Source organism: Pipistrellus kuhlii, unplaced genomic scaffold, assembly GCF_014108245.1.
Source record: "Pipistrellus kuhlii isolate mPipKuh1 unplaced genomic scaffold, mPipKuh1.p scaffold_m20_p_61, whole genome shotgun sequence".
Taxonomy (NCBI): domain Eukaryota; kingdom Metazoa; phylum Chordata; class Mammalia; order Chiroptera; family Vespertilionidae; genus Pipistrellus; species Pipistrellus kuhlii.
Window position 1 is genome coordinate 39,911 of NW_023425564.1, and position 18,912 is coordinate 58,822.

The 18,912-nt window shown below is 57.7% G+C and overlaps 1 protein-coding gene across 1 annotated transcript; it reads left to right on the forward strand.

Moving 5' to 3' along the window:
* Positions 1–541: 541 nt before the first annotated feature.
* NFIL3 (nuclear factor, interleukin 3 regulated) lies at positions 542–13,298 on the forward strand. Its single transcript, XM_036420063.2, has 2 exons — positions 542–763; positions 11,487–13,298. The coding sequence occupies exon 2, from the start codon at positions 11,642–11,644 to the stop codon at positions 13,007–13,009; it is 1,368 nt and encodes a 455-aa protein (XP_036275956.1). The 5' UTR covers positions 542–763; positions 11,487–11,641; the 3' UTR covers positions 13,010–13,298.
* Positions 13,299–18,912: the final 5,614 nt, after the last annotated feature.

An 18,912-nucleotide genomic window follows, 5' to 3' on the forward strand; every position in this document is an offset into this window, starting at 1 on the left:
GCCCGGCCCCGCCCCCGCCCGCCCCCGCGAGGGTCGGCAGCTCGCCGGCGCCCCAGCCCCCGCCTGTCCCCCCGCCGCCCTCCTCCAGGAGGTGGGTCCCCCCCGAGCGCGGGGAAAGGCCCGGAGCGCTCCGCCGCGGCCGCGGCCTGGCCGGCGGCAACAGGTAGCCCGGCGGCTGCGCGCGGGGACGAAGGCTTCCGCTGGGGCCGGGGTCGCAGGGCCATCGAGGGGCCGTGGCGGCGGGAGAGGAAGGGAAGCGGCGGCTGCCGGGGCGCGGAGGGCTGCGGTCTCCGGCGGCAGAACTGGCGGTTGCGCAACGCGGCGTGGGGGTCCTCCCGGCACCCGGCAGCCAGGGCTGTGGAGAGGGAGGGCGCGGGGGGGCGTGGCCTCCGAGAGCCCGCCCCGCCGGCCGCGGCCATTGGCTACAGGCGGGGGGCGGGGGAGGGCGCGGCCATTGGCTATAGGCGGCGGGCGGGGGGCGGTGCGGGCGCGGCCATTGGCTATAGGCGGGGGCGGTGCGGGCTCGGCGATTGGGGCGCGGGCGCCGTCACGGAGGGGCCAGCGGCGGCGACGTAGCTGCGCTCGGCACTGACCTACTAACACACATCCCGGCGCGGCCCCGCGCCCGCCGCCCGCCGCCTCCCAGCCGCGCCCTCGCCGCCGCCCGGAGCCCGGCCCAGCCCGAGCCCAGCCGCCGGCCCGCTCCCGCCCGGCTTCTCTCCCCGCCGGCCGGCTCGCCGGCCCGAGAGCTGGAACGAACACGGTAAGCGCTCCGCCCACTCCGGCCGGCCGGCTCCGGGCTCCCGGCTCCTCGGGGCGCCGGGCGCGGGCGGGGGCCGGGCTGGGCGCGGGGGCCGGCGGCGGCCAGTGTGCGCGGGGCGTCGGTTATGTAAACTTCGGCTGCCCGGCCAGCGGCGGGGCTCGCCGCCCTGAGGTGGCCGCTCTGATGGCAGCGCCTCGCGCCGCACGTAGACCCGCCGGCTCGCGCTCCCCGCCCCCACCTCCCGCCGCGGTTGCATAATGGCTCTGATTTCGGGAAAATTGGTGTTTTGGTGGAGAGAGCGGAGCGGCAGCGGGGCTGAGCCCTCTGGAGCGGGAAGGGCCGCGCCTGCCTTTCTCCTCGCCCCGCGGGGCGGCGGGGGCGGGGGCGGCGGGGACGGGAATCTGGGTTTTCTGGTCGGGAAGGGCGGTGGGTGTTCTGGGTGAGGGAGGCGGTGGGTGTTCTCGTTGGGAGAGGCTGTGGGGGGCGGTGACGGCCGCGTCTGTGTCTGTCCGGGCGGTGCGAGCGCGGACGTTCCCTCCGCGTTGCCGTCGGCGTGGCCCCCGCCTCGGGGACCGCCGGGTGCGGGCCCGCGACCCGCGTCCGTGCGCCGCGATCGGGGACCTTCGCGCGGCCGGAGTGTCAGATCGGTGCTCACACGGTGGTCCGTCCCCAGTGAGGAGCCTCCTCTTAAAACCTTCCTACAAAACGCGGAAGGCCGGCCTCCCCGGGTGAACGCTGAGCTCGGATCCCGGGTCCGCTCCTGGCGGCGGAGCTGTTATTTTTAAGTCCGTGACGTTGCTCCCGCCCCTCCCAATGTGAATGCCTTAGACCAGCCGCCCTGCCCGCGCTGTCGCCGTTCGGACCGGCGTGACGGGCGCACAAGTTTCCTGGAAATGCTGCTTATGTAACTGCCGAACGTGCTGGCAGCGAGCATGGGAAGGGAGCTAGTTACGCGATTTTATAATCTTGTTACAAAGAAAGTGGGGCAGTCTCCGGCTAACCGGCACGGGGACGTGTTTTAGGGTCAGATTTCCCGGGAAAATAGACCACGGGGCCAGCGCCCAGCCTGCCTCCGCCGCCCGGCGCGGTCTCTCCCTGCGCGGACGCGCGTCCTAAATTTGGCCGCCTCGGAGCTCCGCCGCGCCCGGCCGTTTCTGGGCGGCTCGGCCCGCCCGGGGGCCCGCCGGGGGTTTTCCGAAGGGAGACCTTTCCGGAGCCGGCGCCGGTCCTCCCGGGCCCTCGAAGGGCGGGCGGGCAGGCTGCTCCGCGGAGCGGGGCCGGTCTCCCCGGCCCGGGTTTGTGAAAGCAGCCGCCGAGGGTCCCCACGTGTTTGTTTCACTCGTGTTTCTTCTCCGGACCAGATAGGATTTGTGGGAAACAAATGTAAATGAGTAGGTGGTATTTTTGCCTGTGTATGTGAGGAGAGATGACTATACTGTGATGTGCCAGATTGTAGGTTTATTCCTGAGCTCTTAATGTGTAATGTGTATGTATGTGATGGTGTGTACCTGTCAGGTTTTCCTAATGTTTAAATCATTAAAAGTGCCGCGTCGTGGTGGCTTTGGGGTGTATTATAAAGCCTCACCGCCGGAACAATTATATCACAAATTATATCACCCCAAATACTGCAGCCGCTTTCCTGAAGCTGTTGCGGCTCCCGGGTCAGGCCGACCTGCTCTGGGGCGGGGGCCGGGGGCCAGGGTCCGGGGGTCTGGGGCCGGGGCCGGGATCGGAGGGCGGGGGTGGGGTCCGGAGGGCGGGGGCAGGGCCGGGGGCCGGGGGCCGGGGGCCGGGGGCCGGGGCTGGGGCCGGCCTGGCCTGCAGGGGCCGCTGGCCCTTCCCCGGCGGCCTTCCAGCGCGACCCTGGCTCCGGGGCCGGGGTGGTCGGTGGGGCGGGCACCGGCACCGGGCGGCGCTCCGTGCGGGGCCTGCGCCGCCCGCGGCCCCGCATTCCTTTGTTCTGCGGGTCCGGGCGCTGGGGCCCCGCTGCCCGCCCACCGCGGGGCGGGTCCGGGGGCGCGGCGCCCGGGCGCGGGGGACCGCGGGACGGGGTGCGGGCGGAGGGCGCCCTGGGCCGGGGTGCGGGGAGGGGGCGGCGCCCCGGAGGCCCGATTGGCCCCGCGCGGAGCCCCGGACACCTTTGTTCCGGAGCCGCGTTGTGTTTCCAGTGGGCGGAGAGCTGGGCCCCCCAAACCTATGGCCGCCTCCGCCGTGAGGGTCTGGCCGGGAGGTGTGAGTGCAGCCCGGCTCTGGCAGCCCCCACTCAGCGCCCCCATAACCACTGGCTCCCAGAACTCGGCCTGTCCTCCACACCCCCCCCCCCCCCCCAGCCCCCAATGCCAGACGCCGAAGCAGAGTACTCCTTTGTGAAAGGCCAGTAGCCGGGCCGCGGCCCAGCCTGGCTCCGGGGCCGGGGCCGGGGTGGCCGGAGGGGTGGGCAGCTGTGGAGGCCCGGGAAGTGCTTCCTGTGTCACTGACCGGGAACCAGGCGATCCTTTTTGCCAATAAAGGTATTGGCCTTTCTTATTCCCCTGCTTGAGCCTCTGCGTGATAACAATAAGGACTGAAGTTTGTGCTGAGCCTATATAGTTAGAGATCCTTCTAGAAACACTTTTTTGTTCTAATCATGATTAACCTTTTCCTCAAACCCTTTGCCATGGCGCCCCAGGTGATGGAGTTTGAAGGGAGTTCCTGGCAGGATGGCAGGATGGCAGGACTCCGGATTCCCAGCCCTGGGCCAGTGTGCGGGAACTGTCAGACCAGAGGGTGCTCAGGTCTCCTGACCTCCCTGGCCGCCCCGTTGGCCTGGAGTGTCTGCATCTAAAATCCTAGGCCTGGGGTCTGAGAGGGAGGGAGGCGGCCATAGGTTGAAGTCCTGAATCTGTGACACCGGGCAGCTTTCCACTCAGAACCAGAGGGCGAAGAAGGCCTGGAACTAACCCTCATCATGGTACTGCCCACTCCTCAGAACTGAGGTCATCCCCTAAATCTGTGGTTGGCAAACTGCAGCTCATTGGCCCCTTGAGTGTGGCTCTTCCACAAAACACCATGGCCTGGGCGAGTCTATTTTGAAGAAGTGGCGTTAGAAGAAGTTTAAGTTTAAAAAACGTGGCTCTCAAAAGAAATTTCAGTCGTTGTCCTGTGGATATTTGGCTCTGTTGACTGATGAGTTTGCTGACCACTGCCCTAAGCCCTGGCCTGCGCGTGCCGGGCACTGAGCTGAGTGTTGGGTGACCAGCCCCGTTCCGTGGGTCCGGAGGTGGAGGCACGAGAGTAATGAGCACCTGAAAGCGGGATGGGGAGGCCGCTGGCAGCACAGCACCCCTGAGCTCTTCCCCGAGCGTGAGCACAAGCTCATTGTAATTTTTGAAGCAATTTCCTTTTCTGTGTTAAAGGCTTATCTCTGCAAAGTGCAATTATAACATGACTGTGATGCAACAGCCTGCAAGTTCAAACCCTTTGTCCGAGCCCTTTCCCGTTGAGCAATGTGCCTGACTCACCAGCTGAGTGGATATTTCGAGTTGACCTTGCCGCGGTCCGGAGCCAGTTCCCAGACGTGACTGCGATTGCAGCACGCAGTGGAAAAGGTGCGGTCATGCTGCCTGGCCTTTATTTTTACCCGAGCTAAAATCACACATACTTCATCATTTCCATTGTAATCCAGATGGCATCGATGCTGTTAAAAGTTGTTTATTTTTAATTTGTATTGAGGAATGAGAGCACACTGGGATTCAGTTCAAAATGTGACAGAAACAATGTAATTGAAGTTTCCTTTAATATTCATCTCTTGTTTTTGTAAGGTAGACCTGTGTCTCACAGGGTTAACACATTGTTTGATATCCTGTTATTTTTCTAAGTTATACTTGAGTTGATTTTTATCCAAATCGGACTCATACGAGAATGTCGAAAGATGCTGACCTTTGATCACAGACATTACATAAGACTTTTTCAGTTTCAAAATGAATTTATATTACCACCACTCCCTATCATCTCTCAGATTTCTTTGCAAATAACTTTCCTGTAGTATGAAAAGAAAATGCTGTTCTCATATGGTTTGCATCAGAGCACATGAGCTTGTTTTATGAAAAGAAAGTTTAGTAAGGATTTGCTAGAACCCTTTCGTAAAGATGTGTGCAGTTTCATTGGAATCAGAACTTATATAAGCCTTTTTAGTTATCAGAACATGGTGTCTTTTATTAATTAACTTTCCAGAGATCTTAAACTGCAACGAAGTAGCCTCCCAGTCAACACTCAGAACAAACATTTATAAAAAAAACCTGCCCTACTCCTAAGGCACATAGGAAAGCAAATGACATTTGTAATCATCGGCCAACTGGGAGAGAATGTGAAATTAGCCTGGCTCGTGTTGCTCAGTGGTTGAGTATGACCTATGAACCAGAAGGTCACTGGTTCCATTCTCATCAGGGCACATGCCAAGGTTGTGGGTTTGATCCCCAGGACGGGGTCTGCAGGAGTCAGCCAGTAGGTGATTCTCTCTCATTTATGTTTCTCTCTTTTCCTCTGTCTGAAATTAATCAAAATGTTAAAAAAAAAGAAAGAAAATGAAATTTAAAAGAAGCAATCAAAAAGTCAAACTGAGGAGAATTGGAGTGCTTCTTCCTTTAATCACAAGCATGCAGGAACTTCCCTACCATGCCCCTCCCACCCACCTTTGCCCATACCATTCTGCCATCATTACTTGCTGTGTGCTTACCTCGCACACTGTCCCGTAACTGGATTACCTGGTGATTGTTGGTGTTCCTGAAGAGTTGAGCTTAACCTGATAAGTTATCTTTCTGAAAGTGTCAAGAAAAAGACCCCCACTTTGAAATGACTGCAGATTTTTAACAGGTGCACTGCTGTTCCGTCCCCACCCCTCCGCTCCCTCCATCTTAGGAGGGTGGTTTTGTCCTGTTTCTAGTGCCCGCAGCTGTGTTAGCCTCTGCACGGCTCTGCGCGCCTTCGGAATAGTCTCATGTGCTGGGTTACAAACACTGGCTTCTTTTATCTAAAAAATGCCGTTATGCTGTTTTATTTCGATTATTTCTCTGCTATAGTGAAATGCAATTTTATCATTTATTTACATTTAAATCTCATTTTCAAGTCGTCTGTTGTGGAGGATGAGGAGCAAGAAACTTTCATCATAAACTGGATCAATGGTTTTGGCGCATTTATTTATGGATGCACCCGGCTAGAAAACGCGGGCCCATTGTTGCTGTGACAGGCTAGGTTTTAGCGAAGGGAGAGTGCCTGTTTGTGTGTGCGGATCTCAGTAAGCACACCGTCCTCTCTGGCTTAATGTTCAGGCTGTGTTACTGCCGACAGAATTGTATTGTCAACGGAGGCACTTATTGGCACTTGGAGAGGTTTAACATAGTTTTCTTTTTCTTTTTTTTAATTTAAAAAGCCTTTTATTTTTCCTACTGATTAGAAATCCTCTTTCTTGCAACTTTAGTGTTTTCTGAGATTTTTGTTCCCACTCCACCCTTGATTGTGCATGTGTGTTTTTTTCTGCATACTCTCTGCTTTTAAATACTGGCTTTCACTTTTTCCATGAAAAGAAGTAAAGCATTTTATTGAGACAGTCATGCCATGGACTGTACCCCTGGGAAGAAGATGTAGGTTAATCTTTTACCAGTATTAATAGTTTGAAGAGCCGAGAATTAATTAACTTTTTTCCCTTTCACTTAAATGGCACTTATCTCCAAAACAAGCAGTGCCTGCTTACTGGCCAGAGGGCTCACAGCGCACAGAAAGGCCTCTTTGTAGGTATTAATGATGTCTGTACCATACCTCTGAGGGAGTAAACCATACTGGGGAGAGGAGCGGAACCCGGAGATGGTTATATAAAAATGTCCCTATGTCACTGGGCATGTGAAACAGTGGTCCTTCTTTTGTTGACAGATTTTAAAATAAAAATATATAAACGGAACAATTTGCAATATAAAGAGAATTCATAACAAAATTTTCCTATACTAGGTTTAGTGTCTAAACTATTAGTAGGATTTCGGATGCTTGAGACCAAATGCTCCGGGAAGAGTGAAGTGCCGCGGTCACCCTGGGCGGGAGGCCGGGGACAGCCGTTCCGGCGACCACGGTGCCGGGGCCCCTCCAGGGAGCTGGGCCTGGAACTGACGTCACAGAGTTTATTCTTTCAGAGGAATTTTCTGAGCCACATTTTAATGTTAATTAAAAGCAATACTCTGGTCACTTGTGTTAAATAGATGTTAAGACCGGCGTGTGAGAGAGAACCCCGCCTGTGGAAACTGTCCGTCCTGTGAAAACACGCACTGGCCACGGCACGTCCACGTTAGACGGAAAGTGTCCATTCGGGTGTGATGACGCTGCTCTTAAACGTCTCTCTTTATTTGTTTCTAAGAAGCAGCCCCATTACCTAATGGGTGTAATGAAGCTAATCATGCTGAACACACCACCATCACAGAATCGGCATCTAGGGTCGGTTACTCACCAAACGGAGACTTGAGCGGTGGCTGAGGCACAGGATGTCCATGCAGTGGTCCGAGTAGAGGAGCCGAGGCCAAGTGGCGGGACATTCGGTTTGACTTGAAGCCATTGGTGAGCGTGCACAGCGATGTCTGCCGGCCTCTGCCGCCCAGTTTGAGTTCATTGCCGAGGCGCCGGCCCTCTGCCCTCGGCGGCCGGTGCTCCCAGGACAGCGCTGCCGCTGGGCCTGAGCGGCCCCGCCCCGGGCGTGTGTGTGTGTGTGTGTGTGTGTGTGTGTGTGGCGGGGTGTGTGTGTGCATGTGTGTGTGCGTGCGTGTGTGTGTGTGTGCGTGCGTGTGCGTGTGTGTGTGCGCGCGTGCGTGTGTGTGTGTGTGTGTGCGCGCGCGCGCGTGCGTGTGTGTGTGTGTGCGTGCGTGCGTGCGTGCGCGTGCGTGCGTGTGTGTGTGTGTGTGTGTGCGCGTGCGTGTGTGTGTGTGTGTGTGTGCGCGCGCGCGCGCGCGTGTGTGTGTGTGTGTGTGTGTGTGTGCAGTGCCTCGCTGTGGGCTTTCCCTTCCTCTGTTGTTTCAGCAGGACTAGAGTTTCCAGGAGATGACCACTTAGCCCACATAGGAGAGGTTAGTGCTCTGCTCACTAAGTACCTGAGAGTTAAAGCTGCTCCAGGAAGCTGGGGGTCAGGTGGCGCCTCTGGTGCCTGACAGGAGTTGTGACGGCTTTGGTGGCGTGTCACCGGGGAGTGAGGGTGGCCCAGGGGGAGCCATGTGGGTGAGGTGCCGGTGGAATGTGGTGAGGAGGGCGCTGCCAGAGGACCCGGGTTGGAGTCGGCTGGCTGGGGGCTGCGTGCTGCCGCTAGCCTGGCTGTGAAACGATGGGCGCCCCTTACCTTCCCGGTGCCCCGTGTTCCCCCCGGACGTGGTTATGGCGGGGGTGGAGGCCGCCAGGCCAGGCCGCAGTGCTGCACGGTGAGTGTCAGTGGGGGCCGCGGTGCGGTCTGTGTTCTCTCCCCGCAGACACACCTGCAGCTCACGGTGCGGGCGCACAGGCCCCGGCTCACCCCGCCCGCCCTGCACCGTCCCCCACCCGTGTGCCCGGCTGGCTCGGAGGGACAGGCATTGGATAAATCAGTTAATGAATAAGAGAAGCTCTCTGCTAAGAAGTAAAACTTTTTAGAATTTACAAAATATCTAAAGAAAATATCAGAAAAGTTTGTTGGTTACAAAACTCTCTTCATAAAAGGCAAATGAGTTGCTGTCAATGAAATATTGTGCAGCTAATATATTCAGTTTGTTGCTAGGATACAATATGCCAATTGGGCTTTGCAGGACAGCAGGTCCTCCAATGACTGTTAAGCTCACCGCGTTACGTCCTGACAGCAATGAGCTGCCTAGAAACTCCGCTCTCTGCACCAGGAGCCCGGGGCCTTGCTCTCCTGTGGTCCGGCGGGACAGGGGGCCGTTAGGGGCCGGGAGGCAGACACTGTCCCACGCGGCGCACAGCTGTTTGGAGGGTGGAGTTAGAGAAAGTTCCCGAGATGGCCTGTGCTTCGAGTGGGGTGGCCGAGGCGCTGTGTGTGCAGAGGAGGGAAGAGCCCGCTAGGTGACACGGCTTCTGCAGGTGCAGATGTGGTGATGGTGAAGTGACGGGCACTCAGACCCTGAGGAGAAAGCAGGGACGAGATTTTAAGACAAGTGGGGTATTTTTGGTAAATGGGAGTAGGCTGTTTTCTCTCTGCCTCGGCGAACTCTAGGGGACTTTTAACTAAGTTAGGAATACGGATCCTTAAGCGGAAAGAAACCGTTGCACGCAGAGGAAAAGCCCGTTTCAGTGTCGGAAGACAGCCCAGGGGAAGGTGTTGTGCCACCAGTGTAGCCAGACCGTCCCTCCCCTGCCCTCTCTGCACCGCTCCCTGCCACATTTCCCATTAAAGTTGGATTTTCAGAAACTTGGCATTAATCCAAATTTTCGCTAAGTCGCAATCCACTGTTTTCGTGTTGGCTGAACTTGATAGACAAAAATGTGGCATTTAACCTTATTTTTATGATCCTGAAATTACTGCATCATTCTTCCTATGACTGCTGGAAAGGACACAAGAAGGTGGCAGTTTTTCCAGCTGATGAAATTGAACTTCATCTCATTAGTCACCAGAAAACTATGCACCACAGAGAAGGAGTGGCTCCGAGCAGAAACAGGCCCTCGCCGGTGGTGTGGTGGGACGGACCCAAGGGCCGCCCGCAGGGGGCGTCACCATGCGTCTCCTTCAGGAAGGGCACCTTCTGGAAAATTAGATGGAGAAACCTGTCTGGCATCACAGACCCAGAAACCACCACCAAAAGGCCGTTATGGGACCTAAATGGGTTTATTATCTCATGGCAAGTCAAATTCAGGTTACACATTTTTTGTCAGTGCAAGGAGAAGCTAATTGATGGTTTTATTTTTTATATTTTGTTTAAAAGCAATTCGTAAAGTGAAAAGAAATTCTTTTCATTATTACATTCTTTTAGTTTAAATATTTTAATTTTATTGATTTGAGAGATAGGAAAAGGGGGATGGGGAAGAGGGTAGGAAAGGGAAGGAGAGGGGAAAAAAATTGGATGTGTTGTTCCACTTATTCATGCATTCATTGGTTGCCACTTACATGTGCCCTGTTGGGATCAAACCCACAACCTTGGCAAATCAGGACGATGCTCTAACCAACTGAGCTCTCGGGCAAGGGCCTAAAATATTCTTAAGTTTCAAGAATCCTACTGTACTTACAAGAAAGAAAAAACACCTCTGAATAGACACGGTTTATTTTAGTCCAGAGCTACTGTATAAATGCAATCTGTTTTGACAGAATTTTCAGGATCAAAAAAAGCACTTTGGATGCTTCACTCTTAAGTGAATGTTTGCTAAGTCAGGTAGAAGGACCAGAGGAGGGCACGTGCCTTGCTCACAGCTCAGAAGCACCGGGAGCGCTGGCCCTGGCATTGCTGTGCTGTGCACGTAGCCAGGGGTGAGGGACAGGTTTGTGCCCATATAAGAGGCAGATTAAAATAGCTGCAACTTGGTTGTTTGTGTGATTTTTATTTAGTTATTGGAGAAATAAGAATTTAGCTTCATTTGACTTTTATTCCATACTAGGGGTCCAGTGCACAAAATTCATGCACGGGGGGGGGGGGGTGTTGTCCCGCAGCCCCATCTGAACCCTCTCCAATCTGGGAGCCCTCAGGGGATGTCCTACTGATGGCTTAGGCCTGCTCCCCATGGTTCTCTGCTCTCTGCAGACCTGCCTGCTTGACGGCATCGCAGGCCCTGGTCTGCTCTCTGTGGGGCCTGCTTGCCCTTAGCCGCTGGGGCCAGGAGCAAGCAGGGCCTTGCTATCTGCTCTCTGTGGGGTCCTGCGGGGGGGGGGGGGGCTGCTTGCCCCTCGCTGCTAGGGCCAGGGGAAAGCAGGGTCCTACTGTCTGCTTGCTTGCTGTGGACTGTTCGCTTACTGCAGGGACATTCCCACCCTGCCCCCAGCTGCTTGTGCATGTGTGCACTGGCTTGGAGCGCCTGGGTCCTGGGGATGTCCCCACCCCGCCTCTGGCTGCTCCTGCATATGTAGGCCTGGAGTGACCGGGGACTCGTTCTATAACCACAGCCACTCTGGGCTAGGCACAGGCCTAGAGGCTCAGAGCACCCTGGCTCCTGAGGAAGCCTGCTCCCGGAACGTAGTCCATTTGGCGCTGGCCCATGAGTAAGCAGCTGTCCAGCTTCCAGCCACTCTGGGCCTGTATATGCAAATTAGCCCACCATCTTTGTTGAGTTACTTTGCATACTCATCCCTGATTGGCGTGTGGGGGTTGTGGAAGTACAGTCAATTTGCATATTTTATTAGTATAGGTATTTATAAGATTTGTTTACTGATAGTAAAGGAGTTTACTTGGGAAAGTTCCTCTTAAGGGCTTAGCTTGCTTGCTTTTCAGTGATATAAATGTTTATTTTTAAAAAGCACCACAATGTTCAAGGGCTATAAAGCTTACCAACCAGAGGTGCCTGCCATTTCCTTCCTGTGAAGTGCCATCCCGCATCCTTGGGGTTCTGCTCACTCCCCGGAGCTCACACTGATTGCTCCGCCCCAGGTCTCCTTGCAGGTTTGTCCTTGACAACCTTACAGTCTCGGAATCGGGGCACTTCCTTCCTTTATAAGACCGCAGGCTCTCTGAAGGAAAGCTTTCGGACCTGTATGCTCCTGTCCTGCTATTCACCCAGTGGGTAACTGTCTCCTCCTGTGTTGCAGGCCACCTAGAAGACCCACTCCACTCGGCGGAGGCTGCCCCGGCAGGGCAGGCGGGCAAACGGGAGGATATGGATGGTGTAGAGCGCAGGCTGGAGAGCATTTGAGAGTCCCGGGGGATAACTGCTCCCGGCTGCACAGAGAGGGCGCCGTCTCCGATGCAGCTGAGGAAGATGCAGGCCGTCAAGAAGGAGCAGGCCGCTCCGGACGCCGGCTGCAGCGCGGACAAGGCAGTGATGCTCAGCGCGGCCTTGACGGAGGTCTCCGAGGACTTGTCGCCGGGAGAGGAGCTGCTCCTGGGTGAGGGGAGCGTGGGGAGAGGCAAGGCCTCCGCGTGCCGGAGGAAGCGGGAGTTCATCCCCGACGACAAGAAAGACGCTATGTACTGGGAGAAGCGGCGGAAAAATAACGAGGCTGCCAAGAGGTCACGGGAGAAGCGCCGGCTGAACGACCTGGTCTTGGAGAACAAGCTGATTGCTCTGGGAGAGGAAAACGCCACTTTGAAAGCCGAGCTGCTTTCCCTGAAACTGAAGTTTGGTTTAATTAGCTCCACGGTGTATGCCCAGGAGATCCAGAAGCTCAGTAACTCTGCGGCTGTGTACTTCCAGGATTACCAGGCCCCGGCCGGCGGGGGAGCCTTCGCAGAGGAGCCAGCGGCCAGTGGCTGCATCTCGGTCATCAAGCACTCCCCGCGGGGCGCGCTGGACGGCGCCGGGGGCTCCCCGGAGCACGGGCAGGAGGGCGCCACGCCGAGCCAGAGCAGCTGCCCCAGCCCCGCCGGCAAGCTGCAGGCCATCAAGCAGGAGCCGGTGGAGCTGGAGAGCTACGCCCGTGAGCCCCGGGACGACCCCAGCGTCTACCGCACGTCCATGTATCAGAACTACGTGGGCAGCTCCTTCCCCAGCTACTCGCACTCCCCGCCCCTCCTGCAGGCCAGCCCGTCTTCCAGCAACTCCCCGAGGACCTCGGAGGCCGAGGACGGCGCCGTGGGCAAGTCCTCTGACGGAGAGGATGAGCAGCAGGTCCCCAAAGGCCCCATCCACTCTCCCCTGGAGCTGCAGCACGGACACGCCGCGGTGGTCAAAGTCCCAGAAGCCTCCGCTTTGCCGCACAAGCTCCGCATCAAAGCCAAAGCCATGCAGGTAAAAGTAGAGGCGCTGGACGCTGAGTTTGAGGCCGCCCACAAACTCCCCTCGCCTGTTGGCAGGACGGCCCAGAGGCATTTCGGACTCGAGAAGCTCAGCGCCCCAAGTGCGGCCCCCCCGCCCCTCACTCCTTTCTCAGTGCAGGTGACCAACATCCAAGACTGGTCTCTCCGGGCAGAACACTGGCATCAGAAAGAGCTTGTGGGCAAAACTCAGAGTAGTTTCAAAACTGGAGTTGTTGAAATGAAAGACAATGGCTACCACGTTTCCGACCCAGAGAGCTTGTTTTTGAAGCAGGGCATGGCAAACTTGTCTGCAGAGGTGGTCTCGCTGAAGAGACTCATAGCCACACACCAGATCTCTGCTTCCGACTCGGGGTGAGTTACTACTGACCCGCCTCCCGCACGGGGCGGCGCTCCTGGCCTTCGATGCTGTGTTCTGTGCCAGGCTGAGTTCCACTGGACCCGTGACGTCATTTCACTGTACTGTTCATCGTCGTCTGTCAGGTCTCTTTTTCTGCACAAATTATTATGAAGATTAGATTGTGTTATCACCCTGCCTGTGTATAGTCAAATAGTCCATGCAAAGGCTGTATATACTGAACATTATTTTTTTGTTCTATTATAAAGTGTGTAAGTTACCAGTTTCAATAAAGGATTGGTGACACACAGAATCTCTGCTCCATTGCACTTGATTTTAGGGTAAAGAAAAGCCATTTAGATATGAAGTATTCTGCAATTTACTTATTTAGGGGTTTTTCTCCCCCAGAGTAAGGGAAAACTGAAGTGTAAGTGAATAATTTGTTTTTCTTCTAATTTGGCCCAGGCTATAAGTGAAAATCAAAGAGGGGGGGAAGTAACAATGGTTTTCTTGCATTTGAGACTACTTTTGCTAATTTGCTCCCCATTATCTGTTTTTCTTTAAAGTTAAGTTTTCTTCACATTTTTTAACTAGAAAAATCCAATATTTTTGGCATCAGCTTGTCTTTAGTCATCTCTCTTTAAATATGACACATGGGTGTGAATCATTGAGTCACTGACCCACTTTATTAATTAGAGGCTTTTTAAAAGGGTGAATAAAGACTAAAGGTGAAGTCATTTTTTAAATGTTATTGTAAATCTTAACAGTTCTAGAGTATAGTCATCTAGGGAAGTAACTTAATGAGATTGTTTTTATTTAGTTTCCAAAATTTTGAAGAGCATTATCAGTTATCACATTTCAACATACATGGTCTGGGTCTATATAATGACTTGTGTTTTTTATGATTTGTCAGTGAATGTAAACAATGGTTCTAGCTCAGCACTCTGTAACACACACACATTCCAGGAGAAGCCTCCTGGAAACACCTGCCCCCCTGCTCCCCACTGAAGCCCTCCACGGAGCTGAGCCCACTGCACAGCCTTCAGCTCGCACAGACGCGCAGGCCTGCTCTCCGCTCCTGCCCGGACAGCCAGCAGCAGCCTCGCTGCGTCCGCTGCGGGTTCCCGGGCATGGGGCAGTGGGAGTGCCGGGCCGGCATGGCACCCGCATGGCTGTGCTGAGCAGCAGCCTGGCCCATTGGAAGAATCTGCCGCTGCTGCCATCTCCCCGTGCCAGCCCACCAGGCGCTGCCAGCGAGCCCGCCCTGTCCGACCTGCAGCCTCCGGGCCGGCTGCCCGTGCCCGCAGTGCTCTCCCGGGGGCAGGCCCGTGCGGCGCAGGGGCGGGGCTTGTACCCTTTGGGTCCCATGAACACGGGGGCTTGCACAGCTCTTCTCCCGCCTCCATCCGCCCCCCCCCCCGGCCCCGCCTCCCACTGCTGGTCTTGGCCCCACCGGCTTCGATCACAGAGAGGAGAGGGGTCACAGAGATGAGAGGAGAGGAGGGGAGGGGAGGGGAGAGGAGAGAAGGAGGAGGTTAGAGGAGGAGGAGAGGAAGAGGAGAGGAGGGGAAGAGAGAGAAGAGGAGAGGGGAAGGGAGGGGAGGGGAAGGGAGGGGAGGGAAAGGGAGGAGAGGGGAGGAGGGTGGGGCTTAGAAGCCTGAACCAGTGAGGATGGAGCAGGAGGGGGAGGGACATTTGGAACTGGCCTTGGAAGCCCTGGCCAGGGGGGCGTCACAAGGCCAGGGCCTGGTGGGACTTCACTGTCACGGGAAGGGGCGAGGTAACAGTGAGGGCGACCACTGGGGCCTCCAAGAGTCCTTTCCCACGCATTCCCGTGCCCTCCTCCTGGCCCCTCGTCCTGACGTGGTGCTCAAAGACGCCTCACGAGCGTTTGTGGCCGGTGCCTGGGGAGCTTGAATGTGAGGAATTGAGTCTGTACTTCCTGCACCCCGGGTTTTACATGTCTGGGTGTGGGGGGTAACGTCCCTCCATAGAGGAAATGTATTAAATTATAAAATTAAAGGCTGGCTAAGTCCACAGCCAGGGAAAGCGGTAAGCTAACGAGGCACGCGGAGGGGGCTCAGTTCCCTGCAGCCGCCATCACCGCTGTGGCCTGTGGGCCGTGGCAACACAGACAAGTCAGACTCGAGGGCAGCGTCCGCCCGCGCCCGGAGGCCAGCAGCGGCGCTCACGGCTCCCTGCGGAAGAGAACGCGCTAAGAAAACTTGATGAATTGCCCCAACGGGGACGCCCCTTCTCTGAGGCTTGTGAGGAGGGAGGACGGACTGGCCGAGCGCAGGGCCGAGCTCTATGGGAGGCGGCGGCGGGCCGTGTGGCCGCAGCCCGGGAGGTGCCTTCGGAGCGGCCGCTGGGAGCGCCGCCTGTGAGCGTGCCACCCGATGCCCTGACTTACTCCGTGTTCCTCTGATTTCTAGAATCTGAGATATGGCTGGGCTGGTGTTCAAAATGCTACGCCTTCAAAAAAAATGGCTGTCCAGCCAGCATGGCTCAGTGGCTGAGTGTTGGCCGGTGAGCAAGGAGGTCACGGTTTGGTTCCCAGTCAGGGCACAGGCCCAGGGTGCGGTCTTGATCCGCCGTGTGGGCATGCAAGAGGCAGCCGGTCCATGATTCTCTCTCATCGTTGATGATCTATCTCTCCCTCTCCTCCCTTTCTGAAATAAAAAAAGAAAAACACTTAAAAAGGTAAATAAGTACCAGGATGGCGTAGCTGGCAGCCCTCTCCCCGCCCTCTGTCCTGGAGGGGGGTGAGGAACGCTGCGCCGCCCCTCCGCCTGAGAGCTCACAGCCCCGTGGGCGCAAACTCATCAGCCCACAGAGCCAAATATCAACGCGGCAACGACTGACATTTCTTTTGAGAACCACAGTTTTTAAACTTAAACTTCTAACACCACTTCTTCAAAATAGAATCACTCAAGGGGCCAAAGAGCCGCGTGTGGCTTGTGAGCCTCGGTTTGCCGACCACGGGCCTAGACGATGTGCGATGGTCTATGCCCAGTGACCCTGCCTGCGCTCAGGCGAGCAGCAGAGGCCGGACAGCAGACGTCACACCCCAGCACCGGGCACGGAGGCGGACATACGGTGCGTTTCTCTCCACCGCCCTGCAGGGGCGCGGGAGCAGGGGTGTGTGTGTGGGCTCACAGATGGGCAGCCCCACTCAGCCCCCAGCAGCACACCCTCCTGTGGCCAAGCATCTCATTGTTTTAGCTGCTGTGCCCATTCTATAAAGGAGAACACGGAGACAGAGAGGTTAATCGCCAAAGCTGCCGTGGCAGCCAGAAGCCAGGCCCGGGAGCTACCGAGCGCCCCTGGCCCAGGCCCTGCGAAGGCCGAGAGCAGGCCTCAGAGGAAGGGGCATCGCAGGGCGTGTCCAGAGGGAGAGGCTTCTCTCTGGGACTCGGAGAAACTGCTCTCTGAACACCCCTTCCTGCTGCCGCACGTCCCGTAAGAACTCGGCTTCTCATCTTCGAGGCCCAAACACGCCAAAATGAGAACAGCCGCTGTGTGGCCCAGCTCCCTGGGCTCACACGTTACCTCTTCTGAGGCTCAATCCCTCTTCCCGCCGGCTCGTCACACTCTTCAACTCATTTCTCAGCCCAGACACTTTCCCTTAAACATGAGAATCCCTGGGCCCCGCTGGTTTTTGAGATGACTTTCAGGGAGCCCACGGCCTGTGAGCCCTAGAAACATTTGAGAAAAACTTGCCAAGAATGTGAGATTGTGGGACATTCAGGATAACCGCAAGATGGGGAGACGTAAGGAAATTCAGAATGAACTGCAGTCTGGAATGTGAAGGTGTCTTCACGGGAGGCTCCATGTCGGTGGGTGTGGTGACGGCAGTGTGCCCACGGAGCCCCTGAGACCGAGCCCAGGCCTGAGGTGGCACGGGCAAGGCCGATGGAGCTGAGAGGGCCGCCTGGCACCGAGGGCGAGCAGGCAAGTTAGGAGGTGACGGTGAAAGAGTGAGGCCTCTTGCTCAGGAGGCGGCAGTCTGCACGCTGGCCACGCCTTGCAGACAGAGGACACACGCACAGAGCAGTGAGCGGGGCGGCTGTAACTGCCGGCCTGTCTCTGGTGTGTCAGTGCTGTCCGCGTGGAAGGAGAAGGTGACTTTGGGGAAGGTGCCGAAGAGCTCTGGAGGGTGGGAATAGGCTCTGTGAAGGCAAGGTGCATGGACCCGGCCTGGAGGGACCTGGCCTTGGGGACCCGGCCTATGGGGACACTGCCTGGGGGGACCCAGCCTGGGGGTCCCAGCCTGGGGGAGCCCGGCCTGGGGGGACCCGGCCTGGAGGGACCCGGCCTGGGGGGACCCGGCCTGGGGGGACCCGGCCTGGGGGGAACCAGCCTGGGGGGGCCCAGCCTGGGGGGACATGGGCCTGGGGGGGCCCGGCCTGGGGGGGCCTGGAGGGGTACAGTGCATGCCGCAGGGGGCGTGGTGACTGGGAGGGGAGCAGCAGGAGACCTGGGAGAGAGCCACCTTGACTCAGGCAGAGGTGTGAGTGTGACGGGGTTAAGGACGTTATTCTAACAGCTGTGCTGGGTCTTCCCTGGAGAGGAACTTCCTCCTGAAAAAATAACCCGCTGCCCTGAGCTCCAGGAGTCGCAGCAGAGGGAGAGGGAGAGGCAGGGTGGGCGGTGGTTGTGTGCTCAGGTAGGGCTGGGGCTCCCTTTGGCAGGAATAGGGGGGAGGAAAGCGGAGGGCCTGCTGGAGAGGAGCAAAAACACTTCTTCCCTTTCCCCGTCCTGCTGTCCTGTCTGTGACGGGGTCTCTGGTCTGCAGGCGCTGTCCGGGGAGCACCCTGCAGAGCAAGGCAGCGCGCTGGGAGCCAGGGCCTGGGTGCCGGGTGCGGCGAATCCTAGGGCAGGGGCCTGCAGAGCCAGGGCTGAGGGTGGGGGAGGGGGGGCGCATCTGGCCAGCATGCCGCTGAGGCCAAGGGGCCGTGGTGCCTGGGGTGGGAGGCCTGGGGACGACGTGAAGAGGGATTGCCTGTGTGCCCAGCCTGTGCTGCCTGCAGCAGCATCTCCTCGGAGACTGGATTTGCTTGTGAGGAAAAGACCAGAACCCTGGAGCGGAGCAGCCGCAGACATTGTGGGGAGGCGGGCACGTGGGGCAGGTGCAGGTGGAAGGGGCTCCGGGCCTGCCTGCCCAGCGCGGGGCTGAGGACGCTGTGGGAGTGGCCTGGGCTGCAGGGCGGAGAGCAGGGTCAGCCCTTCCTGGGACGGGGGAGGCCCTCGGCATCGGAGTGGGTTTATTTAGAGGACTGGGCAGAAAGACCTTCAGGAGGAAATGGAGAGCCACTTGCAAAGACCTTGAGTTCCAGCCTTAGCCGGAGCCCTGGGAGCGGCGGAGGATGGAAGGCTGGCTCCAGGCCCGCGCTGCTGTCAGGGGAGCAGGGCAGGAGAGAGAGACTTGGGAAGGCCAGTGGGGAGGACACAGCAGACATCTGCTCCCGCAGCTCCCAGTCCCGGGGCAGCGTGGAGGGCATCGTGGGCGGCCCCTCTCCCCGAAGGAGGGCGGTGGCTGAGCTCCCTGGCCCCTGGGCCTCCCCATGGCCCGGCAGGGGCTGAGGTGACAGACGCCTCCTCATGGTCCCAAGGGCGCCGTGGAGCCACCCACTCCCACTCGCCCTCGAGGCCTGGACTCACCGCCTCTCCACTCTGTCCGTGGTGCTGGCCCCGCGCACCAGGCCCCTGGCGAGGAGGAGGGAGAGAAGAGGGGGTGGTGCAGGGTAGGGGAGCCCCAGCCCAACCCAGAAGAAACGTGGGGCTTCTAGGGGCAGAAGGGGCAGCGCCAGGCTGGAGGGTGCTGGCCGTGGGCCGGGCCTGTGGTGCAGTGGGGGAGGGGACATCAGGGACAGTGGTTCCTCCTTTGTCAGGTCGCCTAGACCTGAGGCTGCAGCCACACA